This window comes from Natator depressus, chromosome 3, assembly GCF_965152275.1.
Source record: "Natator depressus isolate rNatDep1 chromosome 3, rNatDep2.hap1, whole genome shotgun sequence".
Classification (NCBI taxonomy): domain Eukaryota; kingdom Metazoa; phylum Chordata; order Testudines; family Cheloniidae; genus Natator; species Natator depressus.
The window spans coordinates 39,165,084-39,190,301 of record NC_134236.1 but is presented as its reverse complement, the minus strand read 5'-3'; the positions used below and the strand labels follow the sequence as shown (position 1 = coordinate 39,190,301).

The window sequence follows — 25,218 nt, the reverse complement described above, 5'->3', positions numbered from 1 at the left end:
AATTGAGCCTTCCTATACCAGTGCTGAATTTGGCCTAATATATCTAATGGATTAGAGGTTATGATGGTGACACAGAAGATGACGTATGAAAGATAACATTCCAAGATTCATAGATTTCAAGGGGACTAGTGTGATTATCTACTCTGATTTTCTGTATAACACAAACCATAATCCCCAGAATAATTCCTTTTGAACTCGAGCATACCTTTAAAAATTTTTCCAATCTCAAATTGAAAAACACCAGTGATGGAGAATCCACTATGAACTTGGGCAAATTGTTCCAGTGGTTCATTATCCTCTGTTAGAAATTTACACCTTATTTTGTCTGAATTTGTCCAGCTCTATCTTCCACCCGCTGGATCTTGTTATACCTTTCTCTGCTAAATTGAAAAGCCCATTATCAAATATGTGTTCCCTATGTAGGTACTTTATAGATTATAATCAAGTCACTCCTTAACTTCCTCTTTGTTAAGCTAATAGGGTGAGCTCCTTCAGTCTACTGCTATAAGACATGTTTTCTAATCTTTCAATCATTCAGTCCCTAATCATTTAATCTTCTCTGTACCCTCTACAAATTATCAGCATCCTTCTTGAATTGTAGACAGGAGAGCTGGACACCGTCTTTCACCAAATGTGAGGATAGAATTTGACGATAGATTGGTAGATGCCTGGAGAGAGGTAATACAATACAAAAAACAAGTGGCTCAGTTGTCTGGAAAACAGATGTTAATTTTTCACCTATTATCAATTTTTTCATTAAGGAGCTCATTAAATTCTCCCTCCATTTCTCTATAGTTATATACTTTTTAGTGAAAATATTTCAATTTTTGTCCTTTATTAGAGTCTATTGAAGTTGATATCCTTTCCTCCAGATCTTGATACTCTTACAGAATGTTCTCACTTTATTAGTACATTTGTTTTGTTCCATCGGCTCCACAAGCCAGGACCTGTTGTAGTAGAAGCTATACAAACACAGAGATATGACCCCTATATTGAAAAGTTTACAAAATAAGACAACAGGTGGTAGCAAAGGGCTCAAATGAAATATATATATTCATATTTGTAAATGAAACATTTTGCATTTTAAAAAAATTAAACAGAAAAAAAGTGTCACATGGAGGGCTTTTTAAGAACTGCATACAGAAGTAGGCACAGACATGGTAAGTGATGCAGATTGTTTTAAGAATCTTTGTTGTTTTATGAATTGAGAATTTGTCTTGAAAGGGAATGTGATCAGTTTATATGTAAGGCCCTTCTTTTTTTTTGAGTCTCGAATCTCTCCCTGCCTGTCTGACATCTGCTCTTGAATGTATGGCTCCCAATTCAAACTTAACTTCTCATCTTTCCTAACCCCACCCTTTCTCAGTCACCCCTGCCAGCTCTTCCCCCCCCCACACCCCACCCCCTTTTTTTTGGTCCCCCAGCATTGTAATTTTGATAGAAAGCTTTGATTTTTCTCTTTCTCCCCACTTACTACCAGCATATTGCTTTTTCTTCTTTAACATCTCTAAATTCTCCTCTTTCTTCATGGTCTCTATTGCTATCCTTCTCATCTGTGCCCTTGGTACCTTGTCCACTGTAACCTTCTCCTGACTGCCACAATTGACTCTCAAACATCCCCTTTCATATTGGTCTGAAAGACTACTGCTAAAGTCATATTTTTTTTCCGACCATTTCAGCCAGCCTCGCTCACCCCATTCGTCTCCTCTGTTACATATATAAAGAAAATAAAAAAGCAACTGATCCTAGTGTTGCAGTTGAGCTTCATTGTCAAAACTAGGTGCAGAAGGGGAGGGCAAGAGATGATAAACTTGGAAAAGCCATTAAGCCTTGGATAAACATGGGTTTGAAGTAGCTCCTCATTTTCCAGGCTACCAGTCAAATAAATGGCTAGAAGGACTTTCAGTTCTAAAATAGGGGTTTATCTGAGCAGCTGCCCTGTAAAAACAATAACTATAGATGAAAATAAAGGTTTTTTTTCTGGATTCTTACTTCAATGCAGAAAACTGTTTTTCAAATCTTATAATATCCTGTGATTAGTCTGTATCTAAACCTCTCCAAAAGTAGAGGAAGAGAGCACATTGTAGGGTCTTCACAATAACAAAACACCAGAATTACAATGACATATCAGAATTCACACAAATGAAACTGTAGCATAAACCTGTGTCACTTACACTGAGGGAGATACTAATATTATTTAGACATCTCAGAAATTAAGTCATTAGAGACAGCTTTGGCTATCTGGCCTAGGCAGAGAAACCTGAATCAGATTGAAAGGAAGATGTCTGGTAGAAGCAGCAGGTGCTTGAACAAGTATGCTAGAATGGTGGAGCAATTAGAATAAATGGAAAGAGTAGTCAGAATTGGACAGACAATAACAAATGAAACAGAGCCCACAGTTTATGGTAGAAACAGTGGACCACAACTTGTCTGGTCATACCTATGTACTCTGGATACGGAAAACAGATTGGGGCTTTCCTGATTAAGTGCATTGAGCGTTGTAAATCTTGGGAAGAAATGTTCTTCATTCACATCTTTGTTTACATATCTATAGGTGGGGGAGAAAGAAGTGTGAATCAAAGACCTATCAGTGCAGATTGAACAATAACTTTAATAGCAATGGTAAAATGAACTATCAGGGCATTTTTTTAGCCAGGTTTCAAGTGGTCTGCAGAAAAGAATAGTCTTGAGGTATTTCAAAATTAAACTTTCATTAGTAGGAAGAAGTCCAAGGTTTCATCTTTCTTGTTCAAATAGTGACAGCATTTATGCAAGAATAGGTGCATCTTTAAATATTTCTTAGAAATACTGAATCCATTGGCACCCCATTTCCATTGTCCACTTGCTTGGAAAATGGGATATAATCAATAATTAGTGTTGAGTTAAAACAGTCCATTAAAAAATTCTAAAATAGTTTTTTCTGTGGTGTTCATTAAATTTTAATAAATTCAGCTGCCATGGCATTAATGTATTCAATGATGATTAGAAAGCAAGACATTTTAATTTTTTAAACCTCTAATTTTTACTCAGAGGCATTCTGAAAGTTCATTCTAAACATGCATTATGGAATTCAGATGTTTGTGTCTGATATCTTGAGAGGCATGTGAGGATGACAATAATCAATCATATCTAATTAGCTGGTGACACACTGCTCCTACAGTAATTAAACAAGACATTACTTCTTACTTTCTAATGATTAAGATCACACAGTTTGAGAGCTGCCTGTTAATCACTGCAGTTGCAAGACTAACCTCATTAACAGCAAATACCAACATTAAACCTCAGGGCTATTTTTAACTAAGCTTTTAGTTGAGAGATGTCATATAATGTGATGTTAGTAATAAAATTGGACATTTAAAAAATCTGTATTGTGAACATCTTTTCAAATTATTGTATCATCAGTGGGTGCATAGTCTTATTTATAAATTGTCATAAATCACTTACATAATTTGGTGAGGGGCGGGGGAGGAACTGCTCCTCTCTGGTTGAAAAAGTGTTACGGATATCAATGATTACTTTAAAACCTTCTGAAAGTTAAGAAAGGAAATATAGCATTTGTAATTCTATGTAAATAATATTAAATAAATATTTGATTATCAGTAAATGCACATATTCCAAGAAACAAAAGAACAGATTTCTTAAAATCTAGAACTTTTCAAAGTATGAATTAAGTCTAGTTTCATATGCTATACCTCTTCCCTGCCCCTCTACCAATTTTTTTGGTTACACAATCACATTTTACTATTTTAAAAAAAATCTCTCCTTTCCCTATTGCTTTAAATTTAGATAAATTTAGCTTTAATCAAAATGTCAGGTATTTACTTAGTATATATCGTAAACTCGTATTAAAAATCTGTGGTTCCGGTTATTTAAAAATTGTGGTGAACATTGAAAAATACACTTCATCTTAAGTCTTATTGGACCAAATTTTAGATTCAAACAATCATAGAATCATAGAAGATTAAGGTTGGAAGAGACCTCAGGAGGTCATCTAGTCCAACCCCCTGCTCAAAGCAGGACCAACCCCAACTAAATCATCCCAGCCAGGGCTTTGTCAAGCCTTAAAAACCTCTAAGGATGGAGATTCCACTACCTCCCTAGGTAACCCATTCCAGTGCTTCACCACCCTCCTAGTGAAATAGTTTTTCCTAATATCCAACCTAGACCTCCACAACTGCCACTTGAGACCATTACTCCTTGTTCTGTCATCTGTCACCACTGAGAAGAGCCTAGTTCCACCCTCTTTGGAACTCCCCTTCAGGTAGTTAAAGGCTGCTATCAAATCCCCCCTCGCTCTTCTCTTCTGCAGACTAAATAAGCCCAGGTCCCTCAGCCTCTCCTCATAAATCATGTGCCCCAGCCCCCTAATCATTTTCGTTTCCCTCTGCTGGACTCTCTCCAATTTGTCCACTTCCTTTCTGTAGTGGGGGGCCCAAAACTGGACACAGTACTCCAGATGAGGCCTCACCAATGTCGAATAGAGGGGAATAATCACTTCCCTTGATCTGCTGGCAGCACTCCTACTCCTACAGCCCAATATGCTGTTCGCCTTCTTGGCAACAAGGGCACACTGTTGACTCATATCCAGCTTCTCGTCCTCTGTAATCCCCAGGTCCTTTTCTGCAGAACTGCCGCTTAGGCAGTTAGTCCCCAGCCTGTAGCGGTGCATGGGATTCTTCCGTCCTAAGTGCAGGACTCTGCACTTGTCCTTGTTGAACGTCATCAGATTTCTTTTGGCCCAATCCTCCAATTTGTCCAGGTCTCCCTGGACTCTGTCCCTACCCTCCAGCATATCTACCTCTCCCTCTAGCTTAGTGTCATCCACGAACTTGCTGAGGGTGCAATCCATCCCATCATCCAGATCATTAATGAAGGTGTTGAAGAAAATCAGTCCCCGGACCGACCCCTGGGGCACTCTGCTTGATACCGGCTGCCAGCTAGACACTGAGCCATTAATCACTACCCGCTGAGCCCAACAATCTAGCTAGCTTTCTATCCACCTTATAGTCCATTTATCCAATCCATACTTCTTAAACTTGCTGGCAAGAATACTGTGGGAGACCACATCGAAAGCTTTGCTAAAGTCAAGGTATATCATGTCCACCACTTTTCTTATATCCACAGAGCCAGTTATCTCATCATAGAAGGCAATCAGGTTGGTCAGGCATGACTTGCCCTTCGTGAATCCATGTTGACTGTTCCTGACCACCTTCAAGGATATTTGCCATTGACTTCAATGGGGCCAGGATTTGGCACATTGCCTTTTAAATTGGCTGAAAAGAAGCATCAGACTAAAGTTTTCTCCACCATTGCTGGATGCTCTGGTAGATTTCAGGAAGGGTGCAGTGGGGTATCGAGTTTCTGTCAAGGTTTACAGTTTAAAATCCAATTTGAATCTTCCCAAAAGGGGTAAGAAAAGAGGAGATGAATGAGCCCCTAGGACCACAAGCCTCAGCTGTCTCCAGCTAGCCAACAACAAAGCTGTGCTTAGAAAAAGGGAGGGGGGAAAAAGCAAGTTGCTCTTACTACCATATTTATAATCTTCTTGTATGCCTGAGCAGAGAAGACCACCTGCATACTCCAAATACATATTAGCTAAAGGTCAGACCACTATAATGTCAGTTTGGTTACGTATGCCTCAGGTCTGAAAACTCTGGTTATGTGACATTGAAAATTACCCACTGTCAAAAGTTAAGGCTGTTTTTCATGATTGGACAGAAATTAACTTTGTGTTGCTTTTGCGGTGTATTTGTCTGCTTTTTCACCACGAGAGAGTGAAACGTTTCTGTCACAAACTATGATTTATAATATTGACCAGGCAGCCACTTACTTTCTTCTAGTTTGAGGGGTTTTTTTATTGGAATTAAGTGATATGAATCATATCTCACATAATTGCTGTTGCTGTCAGGGTGCTTTGTGATGTTTTGACTCTTTTATGCCCCGGTGCAAAACATACAACACTGCATCACCATTTCTTGGTAGAAAAACATAATGACTGCGTGTGAAAGATTTTGAGAACAAATACAATGTCTTTAAAAATAAGAGCCATATTAATTGTTCTCCCTCTTTTCTTGATCATGTAAAAATCCTCTGAATTAAAGATTAAGGAATATTTTTAATAAGTGACTGTTATAAGGTTAGCTACATGGTCTGTTTTATTAAATACTTTATATTTACCTTCTCATTAAAGGAGGATGCAGGATTATATTGCAAATAATATTTGTGCAGTCCTGCCTAGGAAATGCTAATATTAAATATTTATTAATTTTGTCCTTGCAACTAATTGGTTGTATATAACACACACTATGAATATAAGGGAGTTTAAGATAAAGCAAGCTATTAAAATCTAAAAGCTAGGCTAAGTAAGGCAAGCATTGCAGCCTTCAAACAGCGTAGTGTTCTATCTTACTGAATTCTCTTGCAACATAGGGATTTTTTAAAAACTATTTAAGTTGGTCAAATAGTATTTGTCAAATTCAACAAATGTTATGGTTTTTCATTGAATCATTTATTCAGTGCATACTTTTTAACAGTATCTGACTGTTTTTAAAATATTTCATGAATCACAAGCCTTTTCCTAGTCATCTGCAATAATATAGTGAACTTTTCTTTGGGCTTGATCCTCCAAAGTGCTGAGCACCAGGGCCCCTGATCCAGCAAAGCATTTAAGCACATGCTTAACTATGTAGTCCCATTAAAGCCAATGATGCTTGCTAAATTGTGGCCCTAACCTTTAAAAGAATTAACCTTTCAAGTTCCAAATCTTTCTGTTATGCAAAACACTTACGTTTCTGAGAGCTTAGTATGCAAAAAGAGTAATAATCTCATAAAGAAAATACATTTTCTACCTAAGAAACATATGTATTTATTCAAGAACTAGATTCGTTGTATTTTCCATTCACACCACTGGTTCTAGCAGAATTTCGTTCTAGTATTCAGCATAATCTACTATTGACCATAATGTTTACAGTTTATAAAAATCTGTCTTCTGAGATATGAGAATCTCACACAGTAAACACCCCCATTCTACATCAGGGAGTTACATGGGAGTCTGCATTTTTATAATGGTTAGAGTTGCTGGGCAATGAATGCTAGCCTCATCTCTGAAATCTGATAACACTGTTAGCCAACAGACGTAGTGGCATCTTGCGTAAGATAATTTTTTTCACATAACTCACTTTTAATGGCCACAGTTGCAGTCAAACCTCACAAGGACTTGTTTCAAATAGTCCATTCAATGCCTTTTGTGCATTGATAGCCTGCCCTGCAGTGACAGTCTTTAAGGTTTCCACAACCTACATTCAGTTTATATATATATTTTCTTTGTCAAATTATAATTAACCCACATAAACTATGCCCCAGCATTTTGGGATATATTTTCATTATGCAATGCCCCAAAGAGAGTAAAAAATTCACGCAGCCCCTGATCTCTTCCTCTTATGGTTTTTTTTTTTTTAAGACTGCTTTTCTATTGAATGAGAGCTCTTAATCCTTAATTTAAAACTTGGCTGAAAACTGGGGAGACACTCTCTCTTGATGTCATAAAACATTCTACAGAAAGCACACTTTGTCCTTGGCCATGTTTTTAATTGATTTCTGTAGCTTCAATACGGGCAAAAACCTTTTCCTTCGGTTCATCTGATAGAACATGCAACTGAAGTGCAAGCTGCTTCTGTAGTCTTCTGACATTCCTAGCTTTGATGAATACAATGACTGATAGATGCAAGAGGGGTTTTTTTCCAGACTTCATTTGATTTGATAACCACCTGTATGTGTGTTGGCCATTTTTTTAGTAACTATATTACTTTACATAGCAGTATTTTTTTCATTATGAGCAAGTAATCAAACTGCTTTGTTCATAACGTAACTATAATATAATGCTTTTGCTCTGTGCTCATTAATGGAAATTTGTAGTTTGGTTTTGGTGCGACTGCACCGACCATTTATTTTGTTGGACAATGTATTTTTATGTCTAATTTGGTTCTTAGAGCTAATTTAGCTCTAATTCGGTTCTTTTACTCTAGAATATTTTTCCCCATTCTTGGTTTCTTTTTTCCAGGGTGGGGGCAGTGGGCATGGAGGGAGAGGTTGAGGCTGGTGTTTTTGATTTTTAATTGAAACATAATGCTCTATCCACCTGGTTGTAGATTTTCTAGCAACTCATAGTATTAGCTGAGATTGTATAGAATGGATGTTTAAAACTAAACTACAGGAATATATAGAATTTAGGTATGAAACAAAGATAGAATCTTTTAATAAGGGAGTATTGTACTGCCACCTGCCACAATGGAGTTCATCCAAACAGAGGGAGACTTAACCCCCAGGGATCCTGAGCCCAGCCTTATCCTAGTTACGAGGACTCTGCTGCATGAAGGAGAGGAAGAGGAGACCTTGAGGTCAGGCAGAGATCTGGGTAAAGGGAGTTAGGGTGGAGACTTGGATCCTTTCACCATCCAATTCCACCGGGATAGCATAGAAGCCAGGAAAATTCCCCACAGTAGTGGGACCATTCACCTGCTTACAAGGACGTTGGTCTGGGACGTAGGACACTGAGGTTCAATCCCCTCCTCTGCTTAATCTGAGATGGAAAACTGCTCTGAATCAGGCAGAACGGGGACTTGAACCCACATCACAGTCTGGTGAGAGAGAGAGAGACAGACACGCATACACTTACTCACTCATTCTATGTTTTTGCAAAAAAATCTTTGAAAGATTTTATTTTCATTCCAACGTGGAATGAAAACAAATTTCAAAACCTTGAAAGTTGCCCCAAATGGAATCGTTGTCCTGCAGTAAACTTTAATAATAATAGTAAAGCCCAAAATGTATTGACTTTTGCTCCTGCGTGTGAGAAAATCCAATTCAGAGTTTTAGTCACTCATAATAATCTGCTCTTTGAGGCAGAATAAATAGCTACTGATTATTAAAAGAACTTTGAAGTGACCTTTAAATCCCTTAGTATGAGAGCAATACAGTGCAAGTATGATGCAAAGTGATTTTTTCCTATACTGAGGAAGCTCATCTGTAAATGTATTTCCAACAACTGTATCATTGAGACAACAAGTATATAAATATTTATTAAGAGTGAAATTCATGGTGCGGAGGAACAGCAAATGATCTGCACTACAAAAAAGGTTTCAGAGTAGCAGCCGTGTTAGTCTGTGTTCGCAAAAAGAAAAGGAGTACTTGTGGCACCTTAGAGACTAACAAATTTATTTGAGCATAAGCTTTCGTGAGCTACTGATGCTCATGAAAGCTTATGCTCAAATAAATTTGTTAGTCTCTAAGGTGCCACAAGTACTCCTTTTCTTACTACAAAAAAGCACTCACTGGGGTTACGAGGAGTAGCAGCAGCCACACAGAAGTGCCTCAGAGCAAAAGCTTGTTGGCATGGGCCACATGAGGGCCCACGGAAAACATATTTACAAAGATCCAGTGGCAATAGCACTCCACATAATTGGTGTGAATAGTGGCCATGATGTATAAGAGAGGCTGCAGACTATACCCTGTTCCTAGCCTGGAGTGGATTGTAGATTTCACTTGTAGCCACATCATATAGCCCAGTTACTCAGGCTTTATCCACTTGGAGTGGATTTCACTCAGTGCAGTAATGCAGTGTTTTTCAACCAGTGGGTCAGTACTCTCAATATAAGAATATAAGAACAGACGTACTGGGTCAGACCAAAGGTCCATCTAGCTCAGTATCCTGTCATCTGACAGTGGCCAATGCCAGGTGCCGCAGAGGGTATGAACAGAACAGGTAATCATCAAGTGATCCATCCCCTGTCGCCCATTCCCAGCTTCTGACAAACAGAGGCTAGGGACACCATCCCTGTCCATCCTGGCTAATAGCCATTGATGGACCTATCCTCCGTGAACTTATCTAGTTCTTTTTTGAACCTTAAAATAGTCTTGGCATTCAAAACATCCTCTGGTAAGGCATTCCACAGGTTGACTGTGTGTTGTGTGAAAATACTTCCTTTTAATTGTTTTAAACCTGCTGCCTATTAGTTTCATTTGGTGACTCCTAGTTTTTGTGTTATGAGGAGTAAATAACACTTCCTTATTTACTTTCTCCACATCTGTCATGATTTTATAGACCTCTGTCATATCCCCCCTTAGTCGTCTCTTTTCCAAAAAGTCCCAGTCTTATTAATCTCTCCTCATATGTCAGCCATTCCATACCCCTAATTATTTTTGTTGCCTTTTTCTGACCTTTTCCAATTCCAATATATCTCTTTTGAAACGGGGCACCACATCTGCACGCAGTATTCAAGATGTGGGTGTACCATGGATTTATATAGAGGCAATATGACATTTTCTGTCTTATTCTCTATCCCTTTCTTAATGATACCCAACATTCTGTTCACTTTTTTGACTGCCGCTGCACATTGAGTGGATGTTTTCAGAGTACTATCCACAGTGACTCCAAGATCTCTTTCTTGAGTAGTAACAGCTAATTTAGACCCCATCATTTTATATGTATAGTTGGGATTAGGTTTTCCAAGGTGCCATACTTTGCATTTATCAACACTGAATTTCATTTGCCATTTTGTTGCCCAGTCATCTCATTTTGAGAGATCCTTTGCAGCTCTTTAGAGTCTGTCTGGATCTTAACTACCTCCCAGGACAGGTCATGAAAGGCAGTCAGAGATGCAAGGCATTAAAAAATGTATTACAATCCAAACTAAGAAAAGTCTCACTTCCCTACTCCTCTCACATCTTACCCTTTAGAATTAAGTATTCTCTGTCATGCTCTCGAAACAAACACACAAATAAATTATGTAGGCTTATCATTGTTACCATGGCTGTTTTTTCTTTTACAGTAAATGTAAGGAGGTAAAAAAAAAATTGTTTTGAATAAGGGTTCATTCGCCAACCTGAAAAGGTTGAAAAACACCTCCTTAATGTAATGCAATATTTGAGATGTTAAAAATATAGATGTAAGTAAATGCAAATACAAAACTGTAATGTACATGTTTTGTGTTGGAGAGTTTTACTGTTAGGTTTTACTTGGCTAAAATGTTTTAGAAGAAAAATATTTCTGTACTTTCTTTGGTACAGGTCCAGATTTTTTTTGGGGGGGGGAAGGGGAAGGAGTGTGCTGTCATTTGACAGAATCTATTTTTGTAACGGAGGAAAACCAAAGTCAGAGTGCAGTGGAATTTGTAGGAGTTGTCGCTAAGTTGTTTCCTAACTACTTGCTCTGAATCTGCTAGAAGGGGCTTATATTTAGATGGAGTAAATAGGTTTTTTTAAATAGATAAATTTTGGTGGGGAGGGTAAATGAAGGAAGCTTATAGCCTACCTGCATAAGAAAATACATATTGAAAAGGAGCATGAGGGGAGAATCTGAGGAGGATTTTTCATTAAAAAAATCCTACCTTTGCCTGGAAAATTGTAAAACTGCTGACCAAAGACATGAGCAGTTTGGTCAAAGCTGAAACTTGTAAAAAAGTAGCTGTAGCTCTCTAAATCATGACCGACTGAGGTGGATTTTGTTCACTCCTTTGTAAAGGAAACTCATGGCAGACTGCTAATGGGCAGCCCCTGGGTAGAAAGTTTTATCTTTTCTATTTAAAGAAAAGAGTGAACTATGTTTAAGGTCTGACTGACCAACTTAACTGGGCCAGAAGCAAACATTCAGAAGTGAACATACTGTTTAAACAAAATCAAATAAATCCAGTAATTAGAAGAGATGAGTTTTGGGAATACATATTGGCCACACCTAAAGGCATTAATAGGGCAAGGAGGGTGCAACAGGGTGACATGTTTTAGGATACCGCATGTGGGAGATGTTCCTTTTTTTCTTCTCACTCTGTCAGGGCAGGTAAGACCTATTAGCTCCAATCCAGGTAATTAAAGGGATGGAAGGCTCCCTGAGGCAGAGGGAACTAGTGACAGGGACAGAGTGACCCTAGTCACAGCCAACCTGATAGAACAGTTTGGATTTAGAATCATGTTCAGTGCAGGGTTTGTTTACATCAAGAATAAAGGTGTGGGTTGGCCAGAACATCACTAAAGCTAGTGGGTGTAACTGCCACCCTTCATTTAAGATAGCTGTAAAAACTGTTAAGCTTCTTTATTGAACAGTAGCGGTCTCCACCCATAACACAGGCACATGTCGCCATAATACAGGCACATATGAGACTGCTCAGGACTTTGAACTATGTGGGAGATGGGGTTGGCTGGGTATTGTTTTCAATTGTGCATGCATGTGTGGGCAGAAGAATGAGAGAGGAAGGAGAAACATTATTCATTCTTGATGGGATCCCATCCTGAAAGAAATATTTCCTGAACTCCCACTTCTCCAACCCCCAAACTTCTCCAAGCTCATCATTACAAGAAGCTCCTCACTGACCAGGACATACCAATTCGGCACCAGACCTTGCCAGAGTAACAGATGCAAAGCCTGCAGACATATCTCCACTTCTCAACACACCTTTCATGATTCATGGATCCTACATGTGTCTGTCACAACATGTGGTGTACCTCATCCAGTGCACTAAAAGTCCCAATAACGGTGTGTGGGTGAAATCTGACAATCACTACACTCTTGAATGAACTCACAGGAAAATGATAAAAGACTAAAACAATGTATCACCTGTGGCTGAATGCTTTTCAGAAAGTGAGCATTCTATATCTTACCTATCAGTCTTCATCCTCCATGGAAACCTGCACGACACTTTCAAAAGCTGAGCCTGGGAGCTTAAATTCATTAGTCCACTAGACACTAAAAATCATGGACTGAACAGAGACACTGGATTTATGGTTTATTACAACAATCTGTAACCCACTAGCCTAGCGCTGTCCCCCCCCCCATCTTTGTCCTGTGACTGCAGAGATGTTAACAGGCCAGTCTACCTTGAATAGTCCTTTAGAATACACGCTAACTACTTATGCTAAACAATATGTTCCATTTTGCATTTTACTGTGATGCTTTCCCAGACGTGAAGAAGAGCTGTGTGTGGCACAGCAGCTCGTCTCCCTCACCAACAGCAGTTGGTCCCCCCCCCCCCCAAAAAATCCTTGTGTCTCTAATATCCTGGGATGGACAGAGCTACAACTACACTGTATAGTACAGAAACACACACAGAGAAATAGCAGACAAAGCCAGATCAAGCACTGAGAGCATGGCCTTGAGTAAAACCTAGAAAGAGAGCTTTTCAGCTAAGGGCAAGTCTACATTACAAAATTAAGTAGACCCAAGTTACATCAATGTACAGTCACTGAAGTAATTAAATTGCTTTTGCATGTCCACACTATGCTCCTTGTCAACGGTGCACGTCCTCACCAGGAGTGCTTGAACCAATTTAACTGTCAGAAGCTGTTTGCCAGAAGCTGGGAATGGGCAACAGGGGATTAACTGTTCTGTTCATTCCTTCTGGGGCACCTGGCATTGGCCACTGTTGTAAGGCAGGATACTGGGCTAGATCGACCTTTGGTCTGACCTAGTATAGCCGTTCTTATATTCTTATGTCAGTGTGGGGCATTGTGGGACAGCTTCTGAAAGGCAGCAACTGTCAATGTAAGCAACACAGTGTCTACACTGATACTGCATCAGCCTAACTACATTGACCTAAGTGCTACACTTCTTGCAGAGGTGGTATTATTAAGTGTTATTAGTGGGCAAGTTACATGGATGGGAGTTACATTTTAGTGTAGACACTTACAGAGTTAGTTCGACATAAGCTGCCTTAAGTTAACCTAACTCTGTAATGTAGACAAGGCCTAAGTGCTGGCTGAAAGTGGATTAGAGCTATGAACAAAGAAACTGTCTCCTGTTGTTTGGTTCTTCCTGTATTCAGGAAAATGGCTTTCTATGTTCTTTGTAACTAAACAGGATTGCACCAAAGAAACACCTGACTCTATCATCAGTTTGCCTCCTAATGGTAATAATCCGCAGGGCCCCAAATTTTGACGCACCATTTGGGTCAAAGGGGTAACTGGAAAACTCCAGGAGGGGGTAATTTTGGACCATACCCTAGATGAAGCAGGGGAGGAACTCCACCTGTTTACTCAGTAGAATCATAAGCAGTCACCCAGTCAGATGTTCAAAAGCACCTAAAGAGGCAACTAGGCATAACACTGACAAGCCCTGGTCATCGTCGGGTGGAGTCGAATCTGGGACCTTGGGAGCTTAGTGAATGAGCTAAAAGCCATATGGCCCTTAGCTGAAGCTGCAGAACAGACTCATTAATCTCTAAGTGGTCTTGGTGACATGAGAGAGGACAGAGCACAACACCCAGGAGGTGTGTGGGTTACATAGGCAGCTGGTGGGGTTTTCAAAAGTGCATAGGCACTTACTTGGTTTCAATGGAAGTCAGACATTGAGGTATTTTGAAATCCCATTAAGCATCTAGGTGTATCTTTAGACACCTAAATACTTTTGAAAAATCTATCCCATGGTGCCTAATGCATCATTTCAGAGTAGCAGCCGTGTTAGTCTGTATCCGCAAAAAGAACAGGAGTACTTGTGGCACCTTAGAGACTAACAAATTTATTAGAGCATAAGCTTTCGTGAGCTACAGCTCACTTAATTGGATGCATAGAATGGAACATATAGTCAGATGTAAGATATACAGATAAGTTGGAAGTTACCATACAAACTGTGAGGGGCTAATTAGTTAAGGTGAGCTATTATCAGCAGGAGAAGAAAAAAAAACTTTTCTGGTGCTAATCAAGGTGGCCCATTTAGACAGTTGACAAGAAGGTGTGAGGCTATTTAAGGAAATAGATTCAATATGTGTAATGACCCAGCCACTCCCAGTCTCTATTCAAACCCAAGTTAATGGTATCTAGTTTGCATATTAGTTCAAACTGCTGAGCTTGAAAGCTTAGCATAAGCTCACGAAAGCTTATGCTCTAATAAATTTGTTAGTCTCTAAGGTGCCACAAACACTCCTGTTCTTTTAATGCATCGTTGTTATCATTGTTGAGGAGATACAGCTCCCTCTGAAGCCTCTCCTTCATAGCCTAGGAGCCTTAGACCTTTCTGGAGCCAGCTGCTGGAGTGGCTGTACTACTCTGAATAGTGACTCATTTTTACACTAAAAATGCAATGAACATTAGGATAGCTATCATGGAGTATACGCCCATACATGCAAAGACTAAGTCCCTATTAAAGTGAGCTAGTTCGAAAAGGCACTTTGCCCTAACAAGATTCTGACTGGTGCATATAGACTTATGGCATCTATTAACACACTGAGTGAACAGGTGAATGCCTGAACTCTGATACACAACCATTTATAATGATCTAAAAAGGCAAATAAATCTACATTAATCTTATTGATTTGGAAAACAAATAAAATATTGCTGCATGTCACCTTAGATCACATCAAAAGCTGGATGGAGTGTGAGGCGAGTAATGGATCCTAATAGGAAGAGGGGAGCTCCATTCAGAGTTTCATTTAAAACGGTGTGATGGAAAATGCTAAGGAATTCAGTCAGTTACTCCACACATTCCATTCATTACCAAATAAGCTATTACAAATAGAAGTTAGGGTTAGTTTTACTGGATTACTATAAAACACACGTAGCAATTACTAGCCACCATTACGTGCTGCCTAGAGGTTATGTAGGGTGTTCTGCAGAGTTCTGTTCTCTCATGGTGTCTCTGCAAGTAGTAGCAATGATGGGCGATCAGGGTGATATATAACGAAAATGGGATATTGTATGAATACAACAGAATTTGAGTAAGGTGATTTTACAAAGGTGTTCTTCAACATTTTAAAAATATCTGCTATTGCATGGGCATCAGTTTTATTTACCAGTAATGCCTGTACAACCACTGACCAAAAAAAAAAAAAAAGGTAAATCATCTGCTCAGTATCCATAATATCAAGGTACTGAAAACTTTGGAGCGTTAGGAAGTGAAAGAACCATTACATCCTTCTCAGACAGCATTGCGCTTCTTTCAGATCTCTCTAATGGACACTGAGGGCTTGTCTACAATGTAAACACTACAGCTGTGCCGTTGTAGTACTTCAGTGTAGATACTACCTATGCTGATGGAAAAGGTTCTCCCATTGGCGGAGGTAATCCATCTCCCTGAGAGGTGGTGGCTAGGTTGGTGGAACAATTCTTCTGTTGACCTACCACTGTCTACACAGGGACTTAGGTTAAGTCAGTTTAACTACACCACTCAGGTGTAGTTAAACTGACTTAATTTTCTAGTGTAGGCCAAGCCTAATCCTTTACCAACCACCACCAAAGAGCATCCTCCTTAATGGTACGGAAATTAAAATATTATCAAAGAATTTAAGTCCCAAATTTGATGTACTTTCAGTTTGTTATAAAACTTTTGAGGAATGTGCATTGAATGCCAAGGGCTTATTTCTTTTTAATATAATATAAAACACAAAAATCAGATTAAAAAAACGTGAAATCTAACACTCTCTTTTTAAAGGAAATGATCAAATTGGACCACAAATTATTGGGCTTGATATTGTTCATTACACAGCAGGGCACAATAATTTCCTCCACTACAGGAATCATTAAATGCAATGCTATGGTCTGTTTTATGCAAGAGGTCAGACTACATGATTATAGTTGCTCTCATTTGGCTTTAAAATCTACGAACCTCCAATATGATGTTTACAATCTGCTCCTGTAAAGTCAATAGAGCACTAATTAATTAATCTCATTTTCCACAGTTGTGATGGGATCCTTAATTGTGCTAGCACCTAAATCACTCAAAGAAAAAAAAAATCAAAATTCCAAATCATGGACTTAAAAAGACATGAAAGTCAGGGAAAATATGACTCAAGGTGGACATGAAAATGTTTTCCCTTCTGAATGGTACAGACATTCTACTGCACCAGCATCTATCAGACAGTGTGAATATGTGTACATCAACTGTTTGGTATAGTAGGTATAAAAACAAAAACAGCATTTTGATACCACTGGGAAGGGCAAATTAGAAATTTCTAGACTGATAAATGCTGTAACTCAAATACAATCTCACAATCACTAATTTCTGCGTTGAAAATAGATGTTTTGGTTTTTCTCTGCTATATAGAATGCAAATAGATCATTTGTCTAAAGCTCATTATCTTCTGAAAATGTTCTAATCCACTGACATTACCAGCTAGATATTTTGGTCCTAATTCTGCAAACATTATTAAACCAAATCTCTCACACTGGAGACAAATGGGAGGACCAAAATGTTAATTTTTCTGTTATTAATGTATTTAGATGTTTCAGGTGGCATTATGTCACATTGCTTTTTATCTTATGTAATGTATTCTGCACACAGTCATATACAGAAAACTTGGAAACATTCTTTTTTATTTTGGCTCCAGCTATTTTTGATGGCTTTTAGTAGTTAAACTAGCATCTCTCAATTATTCAGTGTAGCTTACCATTTAATATTCTGATGACAGTGTACTTCCATTCACTGTGATACATAACATTTAAGTCTTTTGTAACTTCAGAAGTAGACATCTAGTTTGACTTTCATAAATTGAAATATATAATGTGTGTGTTTGTGTATATATAAAATTGGGATGTAAAATGTTAATCCTCTGGCACAATGGAACTCTGGATAGTAAAGGTAAAGCTCGTCTGTGCCGGAGACCGAACTTTCTTGAGGATCAGTCTGAGACTCTGGAATGAACTCCCCCAGGAATGAAAGACCATCACAAACCTCACCACTATCCACTCCAAGTGCAATGTGTATTTCTTTAAACCTGGTCTTCTCTAATGAAAACACATCGCAACATGTATATTTAAAGCAAGCAAGCAACCAAACAAAATATCCTTCCAAAACAGAACGCTTCACTGAACCCACTTCTCCTCCTGGCAGTGGAAAGAGATCTTAAAATGGGAATGAATTACACTTACACCCACTTTAAGGCTCATTTATGCTGCCAGATAAGTGTAAATAGTCCTTTGTGTGAATGAAGATCAGGCCCTTGAGTAAGCATTTGAATCAATTTAAAACCGCAGGAAGCAAGCTGATTTTCCACTTATTGTTTTAATCAATATATATTTTTGTGCAAAAGCTATTGAAATGAAAAGACCTTTTATTATTTATCAACATAAATTGCTCCTGTACTTAAACTGTTTTATTTGTATTTTTGTACTTCGTTTTCACAGACTAAAACAGGTATTGCATTATTATATGATGAAGGGTCTGAAAATGCCTATGACATCCAACTGAAGCTTACAAAAGAGGTCCTAACAATTCAAAAACAAGATGTCATCTGCGTTAGTGGAAGTGATCACAATACAAATGTAAGTACTTCTATATCTATGTGCTTCCAACTATATATGTGTGTATGTTCCCAAATAATCAAAATTTGAGGTTATCAGAATGTGGGTTATTCTATCAAATAAGACATATGTACAGAATGAAACAATATTTGTGTGTGTCTGCGTGTGTAAAAAATATTTTATTCCACCATAGGTTCCTTTCCAACTCCACTACTCTAGTAAGGCTTGATCTACATTTGGGGGGAGGGGGAGAATCGATCTAAGTTACACAACTTCAGCTACGTGAATAATGTAGCTGAATTCGACATACTTAGATCTACTTACCGCGGTGTCTTCACTACAGTAGGTCAACTGCTGATGCTCCCCCATCAACTCCGCTTGCACTTCTCGCTCCGGTGGAGTACCAGAGTCGATGGGAGAGCACTCAGCAGTCAATTTATTGTGTCTTCAGTAGACGCGATAAATCAACCCATGCTGGATCGATCGCTCCAGAGGTAAGGGTAGACATGCCCCAAGTGTAACATTGCAAGGAGAATAGGGACTGGCATATAAATACTGGGAATGCAGCATTTTGCCACCAGAAAGATGGTTAGTTAGGTAATTAATTGAATAATGTGTTCTGTTCCCACTGAGAGCACTTTGAAAAGAGAGTAGACTACATCACTCATTTCCCTAGAATCACTCCTTTATTTGTTCAAGAGCAGGACAGGTTGGGACAGCATTTGAAAGTCACCTCCTTCACGTTAAACTCTTCCAGGCACACCTGGAATCTAAAAATGTGTGCTTGCACATATGCTACACTTTCTTTTCCAAATGCAGTCTGAGTGCTAACGCTCTTAGAACTTTTAGCTCTGTCATGCACTCTGGCCATGCAGAAGTCCTCTTCTGTATCACCAGGTAACATTTTCTTTATGCATAATGGGACAGCTATGCACATGTGCTGTATAAGGAAGAAGTTAGCAAGGTAAGTTAGCAGTGGAATGTGGACAAGTTCCCAAAGTGGTAGATTTGCAAGGAAGGGTAGTTATGTTGTGTTCCTCTGGAAACAAATGTAGGTGTACCACATTTAATGAGCACAAGAAGTTTCTTGTACTGTATTGAGGTTCCTGGAATAAATCATGCATGACACCCTCCTCAGAGACTTAGTCAATAGAGAACTCTCAGGGCTTGTCTTTTAAAATGGTACAGTGGCGTTGCTTCAGTGTAGACACTAGCTATGCTAATTGGAGGGGATCTCCCATTGGCATTATTCACCTCCCCGAGAGGTGGTAGCACTGTCTACATGGGGACTTAGCTCAGGCAACAGTGTTGATTTTTCACATCCCTGACCTAAGTAGTTAAACCAACCTAATTTTGTTTTGTAGACCAGGCCTCAGTCTACCTCTGGTATTATACATCTTTTCAGCTAAACATAAAATCCTGCACTTGGGGACATTATGTGAGGTTATGATTCCTTGTAGAGTCTCTAAAGCAGGAAATAGATTATACTCCAACAACAACACACACACACACACACACACATTCTTGTCCCTTTTCCACTTGAATGGCTAGTTGAAGTTCAGGGCACTCAGAATGTTCCAGTTGGGGTATAAATTGACAATGGAGCCTGGTATTTTCATTCATGCAGTCTTATTTATTCACAAGGAATGTACAAGTTCCTGCTTCTCCAAACTGAGGAGGAACCAGAAACAAAATAATAGTTTCTTAGCTTACAGTGCCAGGCATCTTTAGCCAATACCAGACCCCCAAAACTCTAGCCTTTTTCCAGAGCTGTACACCAAGCTCACTGCATGGCTGCTGCATGGCTTTCTTGCCTTTTTTGCTCCCACCCCATTCTCTGTTTCTGTTCTGTTCTCCCTCTCTTTCCCTTCACACACACATTTTACTCAAAACAGCGCTCAGCAAAAGCCCCTCCATCCATCCTAAAACTCCTGGGCAGGTTCACATAACACTTTTATCTTAGGTTGGGGTTTGTGATGAATTTATCCTTACAGTTATGCTTATTGAAGAGCGTGTTAACATCTATCAGACTCACCTGAGGTTTTTTTAACTCCGCCCGTAACAAAGTTTTGGACAGGTAATATTTATGTAATGCTGTCCAAGAATAATCCAATACAAATTGCTAATAGTAGTTAGAAATGTTTTCTCTTTTGTAATTGTTCCAGAATATTGTATGTGAATGTGACTTGTTTATAAAAATGTGCAAGGTGACATATAGGATACCACTCAGTGAAGTGAAAAGCACGTCACATTGCAATTGGTTTGTTGAGACATGCCTCTGTCAAAATGATCACTTTTCATTTCACCAAGTGGCATGAAATGCTTTGGTTCTAACTGCAAAATGCCACAGTACCTATTGGTAAGGCACCAAGCACTAATTAGTTATATGCAATTTGTGGTCACAATAAAATATGACATCTAGTTGCAAATGCATGGTATCTTGTCTACCTAAGCATTTTTAATGTGCCAGTATCAATAGTATCTTGTACATAAATTAGGAAGCCCTACTTCTACTTTAATACAAAGTGTATTAAATTAAATTAAGTTCTATTCAAATTCCTCATTTCAGGCTATTTCTTGACTGAAACTAGCCAATCATGATTACCTTCTAGAAGGAAATATGGTCAGTCATTATCAAGATTGATTACTGGGATAAAACCTGTGCAAAAAGTTGGGTCTTGCATCACTGTCTAAAAGTCTTTAGATTTGGGCTCATCTGGATTTCTGGTGGAATTTAATACCACATTCAGAGGGTCCTCCACTCAGGTTTCTCTGCCTGCAGACCCCATAATTTCATCCAGAGGACCTTCAGCTTCAGTACCATCTTTCTTCAGAGCTGCCATTGTAGGGTACACACAGAGAGAGACAGGCTTTGATAATATTTGGGACTTAAAGATAAGAACCAGGACTTTGACACTGATCTGGAAGTGGACAGAAGGTCACTAGAAAAGGTGGAGCACAGATGTAAAGTGGGCAACTTTATGCTGAAGAAGTTGAAATTCCCATAGATTGCCCTAGTTAAATCATAGGTAAACCTGTAGGTGTGAAAGGAACTTTGTGTGCATGAGAAAGGAAAAGGCCTCTCCTATCTTGGCAGCAGTTATGTTGTGGTGATACTGTTAGGGAGAAAGGTGAGGGCAATTTAGGGGCAATCTGATTTTACCTTAGAATCCTAGAATATCACGGTTGGAAGGGACCTCAGGAGGTCATCTAGTCCAACCCCCTGCTCAAAGCAGGACCGATCCCCAATTAAATCATCCCAGCCAGGGCTTAGTCAAGCTTGACCTTAAAAACTTCTAAGGAAGGAGATTCCACCACCTCCCTAGGTAACACATTCCAGTGTTTCACCACCCTCCTAGTGAAAAAGTTTTTCCTAATATCCAACCTAAATCTCCCCCACTACAACTTGAGACCATTACTCCTCGTTCTGTCATCTGGTACCACTGAGAACAGTCTAGAGCCATCTTCTTTGGAACCCCCTTTCAGGTAGTTGAAAGCAGCTATTAAATCCCCCCTCATTCTTCTCTTCCGTAGACTAAACATCCCCAGTTCCCTCAGCCTCTCCTCATAAGTCATGTGTTCAAGTCCCATAATCATTTTTGTTGCCCTCCGCTGGACTCTTTCCAATTTTTCCACATCCTTCTTGTAGTGTGGTGCCCAAAACTGGACACAGCACTCCAGATGAGGCCTCACCAGTGTCGAATAGAGGGGAACGATCACGTCCCTCGATCCGCTGGCAATGCCCCTACTTATACATCCCAAAATGCCATTGGCCTTCTTGGCAACAAGGGCACCACTGTTGACTCATATCCAGCTTCTCGTTCACTGTAACCCCTAGGTCCTTTTCTGCAGAACAGCTGCTGAGACATTCGGTCCCTAGTCTGTAGCGGTGCATGGGGTTCTTCCGTCCTAAGTGCAGGACTCTGCACTTGTCCTTGTTGAACCTCATCAGATTTCTGTTGGCCCAATCCTCCAATTTGTCTAGGTCCCTCTGTATCCTATCCCTACCCTCCAGCGTATTTACCTCTCCTCCCAGTTTAGTGTCATCTGCAAACTTGCTGAGGGTGCAATCCACACCATCCTCCAGATCATTTATGAAGATATTGAACAAAACCGGCCCCAGGACCGACCCTTGGGGCACTCCACTTGATACCGGCTGCCAACTAGACATGGAGCCATTGATCACTACCCGTTGAGCCCGACAATCTAGCCAGCTTTCTATCCACCTTATAGTCCATTCATCCAGCCCATACTTCTTTAACTTGCTGGCAAGAATACTGTGGGAGACCGTGTCAAAAGCTTTGCTAAAGTCAAGGAACAACATGTCCACCGCTTTCCCTTCATCCACAGAGCCAGTTATCTCGTCATAAAAGGCAATTAGATTAGTCAGGCATGACTTGCCCTTGGTGAATCCATGCTGACTGTTCCTGATCACTTTCCTCTCCTCTAAGTGCTTCAGAATGGATTCCTTGAGGACCTGCTCCATGATTTTTCCAGAGACTGAGGTGAGGCTGACTGGCATGTAGTTCCCAGGATCATCCTCCTTCCCTTTTTTAAAGATGGGCACTACATTAGTCTTTTTCCAGTCATCCGGGACCTCCCCCGATTGCCATGAGATTTCAAAGATAATGGCCAATGGCTCTGCAATCACATCCACCAACTCCTTTAGCACTCTTGGATGCAACGCATCTGGCCCCATGGACTTGTGCACGTCCAGCTTTTCTAAATAGTCCCGAACCTCTTCTTTCTCCACAGAGGGCTGGTCACCTTCTCCCCATGCTGTGCTGCCCAGTGCAGTAGTCTGGGAGCTGACCTTGTTCGTGAAGACAGAGGCAAAAAAAGCATTGAATACATTAGCTTTTTCCACATCCTCTGTCAGGATCCAGATCCTTGTAAATCTCTTCGTGGTTTGAACTCTGCATATCTTAGAGAACACATATGTCTTCATACTGCTTCCAGGCAGCTGCGATAAACTGGGAAGTTCAGCTGACAATGACAAGATTGAAATATGAGGTGATTCCATGCAAGGAATTTTCAGTGGATGTCCCTCAACTCACTTTCTACTTGGTCTAACAGAGCCATTGTTGTTTTAAAGCTTCTGGACACATTGCAACATCTATGTGTTTACATGCGTTTTCTATGAGGAATTAGTTGCAGTTGAATCTGAGCCTTTCTTTGATGGGTGAAATTCTTTTTCATGTCATTTCTGCTAATATTATGTTAATTTGACCTTATATTTTAAATATTTTAACATTTGTATATTTTCGGGGGCCTAGCGTGATATGATGGGTACCTTTAGTAAATAAATGAACAGAGTTGTCAATATCCTGTTTGTATTGTATTTCATTGCCCATTCCACCATCCCTCCATTTTGCTGATGTTTTGCTGATCAACACACTTTTTCACTTCATAACTTTTTCACTCACTCACCTGCACACAATCTTGAACAAGTACAAACAAATAAACTGTAATCAAGATTCTCCTCCCCACCCCCAACCACATGCTGAGTGGGTAGGAAAAAAAAAGTTTATTTCTGTTTTTCAGTACTGGAGAGACATTGTGGTGAAGGTCCACGTGAGTACCTATGTAGAAAAAATATAGCTTCATTATGAGTAAAAACTATACTATATCGAGGGTAAGGTGGAAGAGGAGGAAGGACAAAGGTGACAACAGTAAGATTGTGGTTGATTAGGTCTGTTATGACAGCATCTTTAAGGTTCCAATTTTTTACTATTTTTTCAATTGTGTATGTATATGCATGCTACAGGCACAATAATATATACTTCCTTACCAACATGTTGAAATTTAAACATCTATTTTTCTGAGTTTATCACTTGCTAGCAACATATACAGACGATTACAGTTGCCTATAAGAATTGCCAGAATTTCACCTTGCTTTTTCTGCCTGATTTCAAGTTATCTGTGTTTTTCAGTTCCTATTATACTGATAATTTATGCTCCAGGAAAAAGAAACAAAATTCCATCACACATTGTACTTAATTGTTTATTCTTTTAAATGTCATTTTTTTCTACAGCTTCTATGAGGTTCTAAGGGAAGAAAGAGCCTAAGGAAACTATATTTGCCCTGCAAACATTGTTAATGCTCTCTCAACTGTGGGATACTACAGTTTTAATCTGCTTTTCTCATTAGAATTTGTTGATTTGCTAAAATATATAGGGAGAATAGAATCTTAAATGCCACAAACCCATCTAGGTCATAACATGCAATGATACTGTGTGCATGGGCAACACAACAAAGACTTATGGATGGAAGAATGGTCCCTTACAAAGTCCATGCAAATGCTACTGAACTGAATCATTAAACATATCTTTTTGAGAGATCAGACATGGAAAGACACTCTCTCATAGTTAGGCTAGGCCCGTGGAGTGTTCTGAATGAAAGGAAAGAGACCTTGAACTGGAATGTATCCAATGGGTCTCACTGTTTGATTTGTTCACAGCACTTGTGTTGCTGAGCAGGTGGGCTGTTGTGATTTGTATTACTGGGCAATTTTCACAGTGAGTGGCTTCTTTCTTGGGCATGATGAGTTGCAACTTAGCAGTCAACATGGAGCTCATGAATGTGTGGATCACTGTGCTCATGTCTGTGTCCAATAAGCATAGTGTTCTGGCCAGTTGCAGATGGAAAGTGGGTATCCAATAGTCCAAAGGATCCCAGGCTGTGAACTTATTCACAATCAAAGGGCAGATGCCCTTTCTATGGCATAGCCCACTATTGAAAGCAGGTTTTTCAAAGTGCTTCCCTCTCTTACAACCCTCCACCTGATGTTCATCTAGGTGCTGCAGTTAGGCATTGAGAAAGCTGGGAGATGGTGCTATTTGTGTTTGATGTAGAGGAGATATAGAATATGTCGTCTGCATATTGATGGCATTTCAGCCCATGTTGTCTTACTAACTCCTGCAATGGCTTCACCTGGGTGTAGTACAATATGAAGTAGAAGAATGAGCCTCATGGGAGTTCACAGGGTGGGCTTTATAGGT

At 39.5% G+C, this 25,218-nt stretch overlaps 1 protein-coding gene across 1 annotated transcript in view; it reads left to right on the top strand.

The window, feature by feature from the left end:
* The window catches only part of SNTG2 (syntrophin gamma 2), a 452,341-nt gene that overhangs the window by 197,116 nt on the left and 230,007 nt on the right, over positions 1–25,218 (top strand). The window contains exon 2 of the mRNA XM_074947749.1: positions 18,100–18,237. Within this exon, the coding sequence (XP_074803850.1) occupies positions 18,100–18,237 (138 nt within the window). The remainder of the gene's footprint in view (positions 1–18,099; positions 18,238–25,218) is intronic.